The following is a 13231-nucleotide window of genomic DNA, read 5'->3' on the forward strand; positions in this document are numbered from 1 at the left end:
ATCTGGGGCGTTATGTAACACCCCGAAATTTTAAAAGCGCGAGTCCAGTTTATTTAAAAGCAATTTAATAAAATCATACGTCGTAATACAAAACAACGAAAGTCATAAATAATTACATTATATATAAAAACAAACTAAAATAGTTTTGGGGACAATAATCTACAGTATACAAATAGAAAATACATCGAGACTATGAGACCTATCACACATTGCTTATACCCCTGGGGTATTCTCAGCAGACACTTGCACATAAGTATTGCTCTAAGAATACTACCTCCCATGATCACGTCAAAAAAATGGAACATGGACTCCACAAATTCCTTCTGACGTAATATCTCTCCTCGAAGTAATTTCCTCATCATCATCAGCCATAGAAGTAACTTCCTCCTCAAAGTATCCTTCCCGCCAGTCTCCGACCCAACCATTGTATCCCCAGCTCCAACGGTGGTCTCGGCCTCAACTCTAACTGAGACATCCTTTACATCTTCCCATGCTCCATTTATCTCGAGCACCAATCCTGAAGGTACCAGATAGTCGATCCTGTTGGAAGTGAGCTCAACGAGATATAGTGCCCCAACTCTCCTACTTGTCCTCACTACCTTCCCTGTATAAGTAGCCATGATTGAGATGGAGTCGTATACCCAAGCAGTCGACGAATGTCGGTCAAGGAAGTCTAACGTTGTTTTTGTCGTCAAGGTAACTGTCAGTGGAACGAATTCGGGTATTGTTGACACCTAATTTTGTCTGCTACTTTATGATTTTTAATGAATATAAAAAAATAATAAAAAAAAACTAATAATTGTTGGATTTTGATCCTTTGATTCCTAATTTTGACATAATTAATAATTCAACAATGTTCATACAATACATGATAAATCTAATATTTGAATTGAGCAAGATTTCAGGAACAACAATCAAATCCTACACACTTGGAATAGGTTGCTTGGAACACAAGAAATCAACAAAAAGTTGACTTTTGACTGAAGCAAATCGATTGGGAAATCGATTTCATAACAAGGGTGCAAGGATAAGTATATGTTTGTGATTGTATAATCGATTGGGAAATCGACTGACTGTAGCATCCCAGTTTTGAGGGTAATCGATTGACAAATCGATTATACAATTCACAAAGTAAAATTGATTGAAATAAATCGATTGGCAAATCGATTGGACAAGTCACAGTGGAACCCCAGTTTTAAGGGTAATCGATTGGCAAATCGATTACTTAAAAATCACTTGCAAAATAACTTTTCCTGTGACATACAAATCGATTGGACAATCTATGTTGTAATATTTCAATCAAGTTAAATTTGGTCGAAATCGATTGGGAAATCGATTGAACCAAATCCCAGGTAAGAACGTTTTCAGACAAATACATACAAATCGATTGGCACGTCGATTAGTATCAAAATAGCTGAGTCACTGACTTAAACACAATCGATTGGCAAATCGATTGACAGAACCTTTTGAAAACCCAGTGAACTCTGAGCGTGTGACCAAATCGATTTTAAGTATTTGTTAATCGATTATGAAGACTTAACAAATCGATTACGAAATCGATTCATATCAGTCTTAACATAATCACTGAGAAATGTTGTTTAAAGAATCGATTGGTAAATCGATTGGCTTATATAGTTTCAAGATTCAAGAAAAACAAGACACACGATAATCGATTGGCAAATCGATTAGACTGGTTTATCACTTTACGAAATCGATTGGTAAATCGATTGATTAATGTGTTTTTCAGAAACTATATAAACTGTCTTCAATCTGTCTTTCAATAACATGAATGATAATAACAATGATATCAATCTGAAATATACATTGAATATTCTTGATACACAATAACACTTGGTTAATACATTGAGATTACTTTTTCAGATCAAAAGAAAAAGAAGATAATCAACAATCAATTAGATAGCTGGAAAAGTGATCTTGAAAGACAAGGATTCTCATAAACAAATCTTTGAATATCCAGAATTGTGAGAAGCCACATTGACCAAGATTGAAGACTACTTTTTGTTCTTCCTGTATTCTGTTTGTAATAATTCTTTTAAACAAAAACGAAAGCGAGAAAAGCCAGCTAGAAACTGGTGACTACTTTCTTGGGTGAAGAGTGTTCAACAAGAAAGAGTCGTACTTTGATTCTGTGTTAGATTGCTGAGTATCTACAAGGATCAGAGGGTGATCAATAGGAAAGAGATCATTAAGATAGATAGGTTTCGGGGAGGAAACTGGACAATCTGTAATTGATTCTTTCTATTGGAGAAGAAAATCTGAAATCCGTTTGGATTTGCAGGACTGGATGTAGGTTGTCAAGTTGACAACTGAACCAGTATAAATTCTTGGTGCAATTTTCTCTAACCCTTAACTCCTTTGATTTACTATCTTGATATATCTGTATATGTGATTAAAATTAGATGCATATTAAACATATTCTGTGATAAGTAATATTGTTTAATCTGATAATTTGACTTGTATGCATCTTGATTAATCTCATATCAATCTAATAAAACTTGCTAATTTTGTATGCCACAATTTAATTTCCGCTGTGTGTATGAAATTGATTTAATTTCATAAAGAACTGATACATTCTGATATATTCCGCTTATTACGAGGTCATACATACCAACAATAATGATGAAAATAATAATAAAAATAAATTGTCAGATTTTTAGAAAATCATGGATTGTGTTTGGTTTCTATTTGACTCTGATTCCTTTCCATAAAATTTTACTATTTTCTAAATAAAATAAAAAATAAAAATAAATGTATTTAATTGAATTTATGGTAATAAAAATTATTATAATGGTCATCACTTGAATGAAAAGAAACCGTAAAGAAATAAATCAATGGTATTAAAAATCAGTATAATGGTGGTCAATTGAATAGAAAAGAAACCGAAAAAATGAATCAATGATAATAAGAATCAGTATAATTGTAGCCAATTAAATGAAAAGAAACCGATGGTAATTTATTGGCAATTATTCTCTTGTCTTTTGTAATCTACACCCAAAAAGTCTATGAATAGTCTACCACAATAGGACAACCGGGGACAGGAAAAAAATTCGGAGCACAATTGAGAGAAATTGGAAGCACAATTGAGAGCACAAAAATATAAAAGAGAAGAGAGAATAATAGAGAGAAAATAGAGAAGAAAGATTGGAACGAGCTAGTAATGAACCTTTCCAGTGCGGTAAACATTTATTTTCCTTTTTTCTTCTTGTCTATTTTTTTTTTTACATTATTATTGTTATAGAGTTTTTTTTTTTTTACTATTCTATGCACGTATGATATAAACAATAATTGTTTTTGGTTTCAGGATCAAGTTTTGGAATCAACTAATAAAAATCAATTTGATTGTTGTATAATCGATTATTTCTTTATCAAATTTGTGATCTCTCATCTATATTGTGTTTTATTTCTTGTTCGTTAGATCTTAAATTCTCTTATTATTACCGTCGTCGGTTCGCGCCACATATGCGTCGCCGACTCACATATCTACTCTTGAATTTTATCATTTACAGTTTATAAAAATCAAAAAGTAGTAAAAAATGTTTCTTTAAAATAAAACGATACACAAATCAATATACAACACATCACTCCTATTATTATCACCATTATGTTGTTAATTTATTTTGATATATGTATAAAAAGTAAAATTAATAATAAAATCGATCAACACATAAATATTTTCTACACAATAACTACGTGTGTTTTGATTTTAATAAAAAAATATTTTTTTCTTGTTTTATTAATTTAAATAATTTAATTTCTTGTTTTATTATTATTCTTTTTATGGTAAAAATAAATAAATAGTTTGTATATAATTAGTTATAGGATAACCGTTTTAACGGACGTTGTAAGGTGGTAATACTTCCCTACCCGTAATCGACTCCCGAATTCAAATTTTTAGTTCAAAAATCATTATTTTAGGTTTTATTCAATTTTTCCTTTAATAAAAAAAAATTGGTGGCGACTTCTTTTTTTGACGGACAAACCAGACGCGACAGCTGGCGACTTCACTAGGGATTTTTGAGAGTTAGGCCTAATCTAATTAATTATATATAATTATTTTATTATTTATTATTTTATTTATATTACCCCTATTGTTTTATTTATTTTCTTATCTTATGAATATAATTATATGTGTTTTGTCAATTTATTTTTATTGTGATGATTTATTTTATTTTATTTTATTTACACCTTAACACAATTCATACACTTATGAGTAGGCTCTATACCCGGGCTGAGTGCAAACCTAAGATAAGTTAGAGACTGTCTACTGATAATCTTCTGGATGTACATCCTGTTTGGTTGTCATGAAAGTCTTACCTAGAGTTGACCTTTTCTAGAATATTTTCATTTTAATAGTTTACCTATTAATTGGTTTAATATTTTAGAATTGAGTTGTGTGCTCTAGGAACCGATTCAGAACTATAGAGCCACCCATAGTAAAGGTTCACAATAAAAAGCCATCAATTAAGAAAAGAATCATGTAGGATACATGTATATATGAAGAAAAAAAATTTACTCTAGCTATATCCCAATGCATTGCATAATCATGCATGTTTCATCTTTTATTTTATTTTACAACATGTTTTTCTTCTTCTCTTCATTTTTTTTAGAAAAAGTGGTTGCATATTAAGAGGTAGTAAAATATTTCAATTAAATGCATAATCATTGCATTCACTTTCTTACATTCTCATAACATTTTCCTTCAAGAAACAAAAAAAGAAAAAAATGAAAAAAAAAGCAAAAAAAGAAAAAAAGAAAAAAAGAATCATGACACCCTTACCGAAAATGTTCTCGGACTAAAATCATGGATGAATTGAAACATACAAAGGTTATCTGGATCAACTAAAAGACCTTATGTCTATATCATGGATGAACATCAATAAGTCTAAAAAGATTATCTGAATCATGGATGAATACGTAGAACTCATGTTTACCCCTTGATTTCATAAGTCCAACAATTTTTACCTTTAGTCTAGGTCTACCTCAAGTAACTTGTCTACAAGATCTGAACTTGATACTAATGAGATTCATCTTCATCCTCCACCCCCTACTTCTAAGTCATGGACATACATTTTTGGCTTTTCGCCACAGGTAAACTTCTAGAAGTTGGGTCGTCTATGTTGAACTTTCATCATTATCGCTTACTACTTTAATGTCATGAAAAAATCCACCCATCTAAAGAAAAATATCAAATCTTGTATGAACATTCAACGACAATTGAAGAAAACCTCAACTAAACATTATGTTGAAAACATTGATGATATTGCATATACTTTCACACATTGATGCTTCAAAAAGTATTACATCTAAATGAAGACCGCTAGGTTGAAAATCCAAAAGAACGACATAGGCAAAAATTATGGTATAAAAAAATAATAAATACCCGCTAGGTTGAAAACCTGAAATGGAGACCTAGGCAAAAATTAGGGTATAAAAATAATTGTAATAAATACCCGTTAGGTTGAAAACCTGAAAGGGCGACCTATGCAAAAATTAGGGTACAAAAATAAGTAAATATAAACGAGGCAGAAAATCCAAAAGGACAACTTGGAAAAAGTGAAGATATAAAGTCGAATAAAGACCTGCTAGGTCAAAAACAAGAAGGGGCGACCTAGGTGAAAATGAATGAAGACCTTTTAGGTCAAAAACCAAGAAGGGCAACCTAGTTAAAAATTAGGGCAAAAAAAAAAAAAACAATAGAATGAATAAGTTATAAGGAAAATGTGCAAATAATATGGCTTACACAGGTCGAAGTTGAATCAATATATTCTGAAAGGTTGTGAAGATAAATTGAGACAAATCATATTCTCCAAAGTTGGTTAATAATGCTATTGAAATTATGGAATAATTTATTGGCACACTTCTTTTATGAAAAACTACTAACAGATGGGGTCATTTACCCATATGAGATCACCTTATCTTCTTATCTTTCTATGAATTCTTTTTTTTGTACCATAGATTTTTTTCATTAAATATCATTGTCTGAACCTTCCTTCATTACTTTCTTGTGTTTTAAATCTTTTTTGTCAAAATGCATTTTTATGATAATCATATATTGGGGCACAAAATATGTGAATGTCAAGAGTCCAAAACTAGTATGATGTCTTTACATGTAAGGCAGGGGCAACTAAAGATCAAGTCGATGATGTAAGAAAAAATCTCTTTAAAGATCAAAAGGACAATCACCACCATTTATTTGAAGTGATGCACATTTTTCATCCATGAATCAAGTATCATGTCTGTAAAGAGATGAAAGAAATAAAAAAAATTAAAAAAAAGTTGATCGAAAAGAAAAAGATGAAAATGAAGGGAAATGTTCATTCATTAAATGCATTCACGACATTTCATATTTAGTGGTTAAATTTAAAGTTGAGACACTAACCCACACCCTATTATTTAATATACGGGATATTGACCCGCATCCTCTAATTTAAGAGCAGGGATGACTGGCCCTCATCCTCTGATTTAAGAGATGGGATGACTGACCTTCAACCTCTAATTAAAGAACTAAGCCTCCCCCACAAAAGCTTGATTAATATATTTGCTGATAAATTCTGAGTCCCATAAGAAGCTATTACTGAAAAAATACTAAATGAAGTCCACGTCACTCAAAATATCACTTTTGACAAATTTAGAGGCATCGTAAATAACAACATAATTTCTATTTTTTTATTTATAATAAATTTATAATAAAACATATTTTACTAATCTGTATTTTAAACATAATATAAATATATTTATAATATCACATATTTTACTAATCTATATTTAAAATGTATAAAATACTAACTTGATGTCGGGTAGTGTCTGACTTGAAGCTTTCACAGAGCTGACAACTCTTCGAAGTAAACACAATATATCACCACTGTCAAAATAAAAATTCAATAATATAAATTAAATAAATAACTTCAAATCAAAAATAAAATTCAAAAACTAAATATATAATATAAACTTACCAAAATTCAAGATAGTAAAGAAAAAACTTGGAGAAATAATTTTTGTAGAGAGAAGGTGTAAAGAAAATTTAGATAGAAGGTTTAGAGAGACGATAGAAGTGAAAAATGATAAGAGTAGTGGAGGGATATTTATAGAAAATGGTTGATCCTTTGTGGTTGATCCTTTGGAGGGATATTTGTGACGGCTTTAACGGTCACAAATTAAGTCCTTTGTGGCGGCCTTTGCCGCCACAAAGTACAACGGATCTATTCTTTGGTGGCGGACCGGGCGGCCATAATTGGCTTGCATTTGTGGCGGCCTTTAACCTCACAAAGGGTTGATTTTGTGGCTGCAAAAGCCCTCACAAAACGCTCCAATTTCAGCTGAATTTTGTTTTGGCCGAAGCCCTCACAAAATGACAACGTTGTGATTTTTTGAGGGCTTAGACAACAACAAAATCCAGCTAAAATTTTAATTTTTTGTGAGGGCTTTTTCAGCCACAAATAAAGACCAATTTGAATTTTTGTATTTGTGAGGGCTTTTTCGGTCACTAATTTGTGAGGGTCTTTTTCGATCACAAAATATTTGTAGGTTGGCCACAAATGGGAGGATTTCTTGCAGTGATTGTTTTCACTATAAATAGCATTGATACAATCAACCCTAACAAACTCTAGCCGCCGAATCCAGTTACCATCTCACCCTCTCTGTGAAAACATTGTCTTCAACCTTTCTTCTTCCTCTCGAACCTTAGGCTTCATTCTTTCTTCTTCCTCTCAAATTTTAGGCTTCACAAAATAAATTAAAAAACACAACATTTTGACGACTACTATGATTTGGCAACCGATGTCGTCGTGCAACCTCTTTGATCCATGATGAGACTATCTGAAATTGCAAGATTAGGATAACCATCATCAAGGAAAAATTAATAATAACAATGTGTATCAATTGAGGAATATACAAATTGAAACCTGTTTGAGGTTGTCAATAACGTTTTTCCTTTTTTGTTCCTCTTGTGGAGAGGGAACGAGTCCTTCATCACCTATAAACTGCACACAACGGTTGCTAAAGAAAAGAAAGAAAGAAAAAAGTAATTGCAATAATAACTATAAAAGAATTACCTACCTAAAGGAGAGACATGGACCTCTGATTATTCATTGTGAAGAAGAGTGAGTGTGAAGGAGGAAGACAATACATAACGACACCACTTGGAATTGGGCGGTGAGAAATGGGCGCTTTCAAATCCAATTCCACACAAGTCTGCAAAGCCCTTTTTCTTTTTCTTTTTCTTTTTCTTTCTATTAAAGAAGGAAGGAAAATGCTAAACCCCAAAATAACTTCCACCACAACGAATACAAATATAAAAACAACGTTTCCTTTCGTCTCAATTTCTAAAACCGCAAGAGAAATAAAAGAATATCCTCTTTGTTTTCTCACAACAGTCCCCAAAAATTTCTTTCTTCACACATCTCCAAAGTTATCCTCCTTCTCATCTTTCCAAGGTTAGTTCTCTCTTTTCACTGTCATCAATTCATTTGTTTTCCTCATTTTTTGCCATTTTATTGCAATTTTGTTTTTGTTTGCATGAGTTTTCTGAGAATGGAAGGGATGAATGTTTGTTAAATACTTTGTCACTTGGCTAGAAAATCAGAAAATCCCTACAAGCATGATGACCAGACAAGCAAAAAACTGATAAAGCATGTGGGTGACGTATAACACTATAAGTTTTGTTTCTTCCGTTAACTGGTGACAACGTTTCATTGTTAAAATAATGAGAACAAAAGTGTGTTGTTTCATGATGTAGGTAAGATGAAAAAATTGAGCCCTCAACTCTAGCTTTATTTTTCACCGACCGTTTTGAATAACCCATGAACCTATAATATAAATGAGATGTACAATAAGCTCCATGTATATATATATATATGTATATTGAAAATCAAGTGTATGTATATGTATATATATATCACCTTTCAAATGGATACATCCATCTATACTGAACTGGTCCACCAAGCCTAGCTTCACTTGCAAGATGCACTCAGAGATGCTCCATGGAATCAAAAAACCCAGGAGGGAATACTTTCTCCAACTTACATAGAATCCTCGAAATGTCATTTTCCATCTTGATGAGATCTTTATCAATGATGGTTGAAGAACACAAATTCTTGAAATATTGACTCACTTCAATAAGTGGGTTCAATACATGTGTCGGTAAAGCACTAAAGGCAATAGGAAGTAAACACTATAAAAATATATGACAATCATGACTTTTCATCCCATGCATCCTCCCATTTTCTACATCAACACATCTTGCCAAATTAGAACAATAACCGCCAGGGGTCTTCAACTCTTTGATCCAACGATAAACAGATTTGGCTTCATCAGTAGATAAAGTGTAATTCGCACGAGGTTTTAGGGTCTTGCCGTTTTGTTCCACCAACAACAAATCTGGTCGTCTGCAATATATACCTATGTCTTTTCTGGCTTTGTCATTATCTTTTGTTTTTCCTTTCACATTCATCACAGTATTAAATATGTTGTCAAAGAAATTTTTCTCAATATGCATTACATCGAGATTATGTCTCAAAAGATTATCTTTCCAATACGGTAGATCCCAAAAAATACATCTTTTTGTCCAATTGTGCCATTGTCCATAACCTTGTGGTTTACAGGCCACACCATTAACAACATGTACCTTTGGCATATCTTTACCCTCGCTTATGAAAAACGGGGTGTTACAATTCTCATGATGCCACTTCATCTTTCCTGCAGTTTGCATTGATGCAAACATTCTCTACAATCTTGATACAATAGGTAGGTAAAACATTGCTTTCCTTGGAATTGATTTTCCCCTACTTACCCTTGAGTTATTCCTATGGTGATATCTTGGTTGATGATAAAACTTACATTCAACTAAGTTGGCATCATTTATACCAAATTCATTGTCATAATACAACATGCAACCTTTAACACAACAATCAATCCTCTTGACACCTAATTCTAGCTTTGACACTAACTGTTTAGCATCATAATAACATTGCGGCAAACCATCTCTAACAGGTGTGGCGTCTAGCATAATTTTAGTCATCAAATCTAAAGTTAAATCAGGAACATGAAATTGAGACTTTAGACCTAATAGTCTAATACACATTGATAACTTTGATTTTGGAGATCCTTCAAACAACAGTTTATTTGTCTATTTCAAAAGACCATAAAATCTCTGAGCTTTTTCATTCGGAAGTCCATCGGTATCGTCAAATTGATCTTCATTGAATGAAAAATTAACCCCAACAGCATCTGAAATCATATCATTCATCACCTCAAAGTGTTGATAGTTATAATAATCTACACCTAACACGTTAGTACTACTTGAAGGACCTATGTTATTATCCACACCTATACTAGTAGTAGACACCATCAGAGACTCTTCCCCATGATTAGTCCAAATCCAGTAGTTAGGCATAAATCCATCTACATATAAATGCTCTCTTATTTCATCTTCACTTTTAAACCGTCTACATCGACATAAACAACATGGACATCTCATCTCACTTCATCTTCGACAATTTTCCGCACTCTCGCAAAATTGACAAATTCTTCAACCTTGTTAACAAAACGTTGTTTAAGACCTTTCCTTCCAGGAAAATTTCTATCGTACACCTAACTACGGTCTATATCCATATATGTGTGTAAATATATATGTTTATTCTAAAAATTAAATAAATATATAAATTATGTGTGTGTGTGTGTGTATAATATATATACATATATCAATTTTTTATATATTAATTGCTATATTTTTCAAAAGCACTATATATAATTTTTGACATACTTTATATGTCAATTAGGGGAGCATTTGCAAACAATATAATAAATTATTATCAAGACAATAATTATATAAATTGAAATAAAATTTTAAATGATGTTTAATGAAATGTTTCATAAAATAACTCCTATATATATAAACAAAAATAGAGACTATTAAAGTATATAAATTTTTTGTACGAACTCAACTGCAACTCTTTTTAATAACTAACAACAAATATTAATATCATCAATTTTAATAATATTTTTTAAAAAAAGTTATATTAAAATCAATAAGTTTTACATGTTTCAAATTTTTATTTATCATATATTATGTAAACAACATAATTTCTATTTTTTTTTTATAAAAAATCTATAATAAAACACATTTTACTAATCTATATTTTAAACATAATATAAATATATTTATAATATCAAATATTTTACTAATTTATATTTAAAATGTATAAAATACTAACTTGATGTCGGGTAGTGTCATACTTGAAGCTTTCACAGATCTCACAACTCTTCTAAGTAAACACAATATATCACCACTGTCAAAATAAAAATTCAATAATATTAATTAAATAACTAACTTCAAATCAAATATAAAATTCAAAAACTAAATATATAATATAAACTTACCAAAATTCAAGATAGTAAAGAAAAAACTTAGAGAAATAATTTTTGTAGAGACAAGGTGGAGAGAAAATTAAGAAAGAAGGTTTAGAGAGAAGGTAGAAGTGAAAAATGATAAGAGTAGTGGAGGTATATTTATAGAAAATGGTTGATCCTTTGTGGCGGCCAAAGCAGCCACAAAAGCCAATGGTATAAAATCCTTTGTGGCGGCTTTAACGGTTACAAGTTAAGTCCGTTGTGGCGGCCTGGGCGGCTACAACGTGCAACGGAACTATGGGAATTTGTGGCGGCCTTTGCCACCACAAAGTGCAACGGATCTATTCTTTTGTGGCGGCCCGGGCGGCCATAAATGGCTTGCCTTCGTGGCGGCCTTTACCCTCACAAAGGGTTGATTTTGTGGCTGCAAAAGTCCTCACAAAAGACTCTCTCACCACAACAATGAGACAACTGAAAGGCGATGCAATTACTTGTGGTATTTGAAAGAAAGACAAGAGAGAGAACCAAAAGGGTGAATGTTCAATTGTTGTCATTCTAGTTCGATAAAAACCTAAAATTTAAATTAATCAGACCCAGGACTGGTCTGGCAACCCATTTTGTTGTGTTATTAAACCCATTCATTGTGGACTGTGTACTCTTTCGTACCACCATCGCGTACTTAAACCGAACTGAAGAGAGCCACATAAACTAAGGATTCACGTATGAGGGAGTGTTTCAAATTCTCAATTGTTCTTCATTTTGTTGTCACTTCAAAGAGGATATTCTTAAACATTAATATAGGTTGTGAGAAAACAAAGAGGATATTCTTTTATTTCTCTTGCGGTTTTAGAAATTGAGACGAAACGAAACACTATTTTTATATTTGTATTCGTTGTGGTGGAAGTTATTTTGGGGTTTAGCATTTTCCTTCCTTATTTGTTGGAAATAAAAAGAAAAAGCAAAAGGGCTTTGCATAATTGTGTGGAATTGGATTTGAATGCGCCAATTTCTCACCGCCCAATTCCAAGTGGTGTCGTTATGTATTGTCTTCCTCCTTCACATTCACTCTTCTTCACAATGGATAATCAAAGGTCCATGTCTCTCCTTTAGGTAGGTAATTCTTTTATATTTATTATTGCTATTAATTTTTTCTTTCTTTCTTTTCTTTAGCAACTGTTATGTGCAGTTTATAGGTGATGAAGGACTTGTTCCCTCTCCACAAGAGGAACATAAAAGGAAAAACGTTATTGACAACCTCAAACAGGTTTCAATTTGTATATTCCTCAATTGATATACATTGTTATTATTTATTTTCCCTTGATGATGATTTTCCTAATCTTGCAATTTCAGATAGTCTCATCATGGATCAAAGAGGTTGCACAGCGGCATCGGTTGCCAAAACACCACATTGCTCTTATTTCTGCCACCATATTGACTTATGGATCTTATGGCCTTCGAGTTCACACCTCAGTGTCTAACATTGATGCTTTGTGTGTTGCTCCTTTCTTTGCCTCCATTGCAGTAAGTCAATACCTATCATTTTCTTTTAAGCCTCTCTACTACTACTATTACTACTATTTATTTTTCTTCCTTTTTATGGATCAGGAAGACTTTTTTGTTCTGCTTCACCACATGCTCAAAACTAGACATGAAGTATCACAGATTCACTGTGTCAAGACTGCTAAAGTCCCTCTTATGCGCTTTAAAGTCCCTCTTATACACTTTAAATTAAAGGGCATAAGAGGGACTTTAAATCGCATAAACGAGACTTTAACAGTCTTGACACAGTGAATCTGTGATACTTCATGTCTAGTTTTGAGCATGTGGTGAAGCAGAACAAAAAAGTCTTCCTGATCCATAAAAA

General features: G+C 32.1%; 1 protein-coding gene across 6 annotated transcripts in view; it reads right to left on the reverse strand.

The window, feature by feature from the left end:
- Positions 1-3849: 3849 nt before the first annotated feature.
- LOC101503279 (uncharacterized) overlaps positions 3850-13231 on the reverse strand; it is a 118635-nt gene continuing 109253 nt past the window's right edge. For 2 of the 6 annotated variants that reach the window (XR_012163653.1, XR_012163640.1), the window contains 2 exons: positions 6809-6883; positions 6243-6257 (listed from right to left, as the gene is read on the reverse strand). Coding sequence is in view for 3 of the 6 variants with exons in the window: in XM_073370216.1 (XP_073226317.1) it covers positions 6245-6257; positions 6809-6883; positions 11232-11306 (163 nt within the window). In the remaining 3 variants the exon portion in view is untranslated. Of the gene's footprint in view, positions 6258-6504; positions 6596-6808; positions 6884-11231; positions 11307-13231 lie in introns of those variants that run through there. The other 4 variants (XM_073370217.1, XM_073370216.1, XM_073370218.1 and 1 more) reach the window with 4 other exon arrangements.

The sequence above is a fragment of the Cicer arietinum genome, chromosome 6 (assembly GCF_000331145.2).
Source record: "Cicer arietinum cultivar CDC Frontier isolate Library 1 chromosome 6, Cicar.CDCFrontier_v2.0, whole genome shotgun sequence".
Lineage (NCBI taxonomy): Eukaryota > Viridiplantae > Streptophyta > Magnoliopsida > Fabales > Fabaceae > Cicer > Cicer arietinum.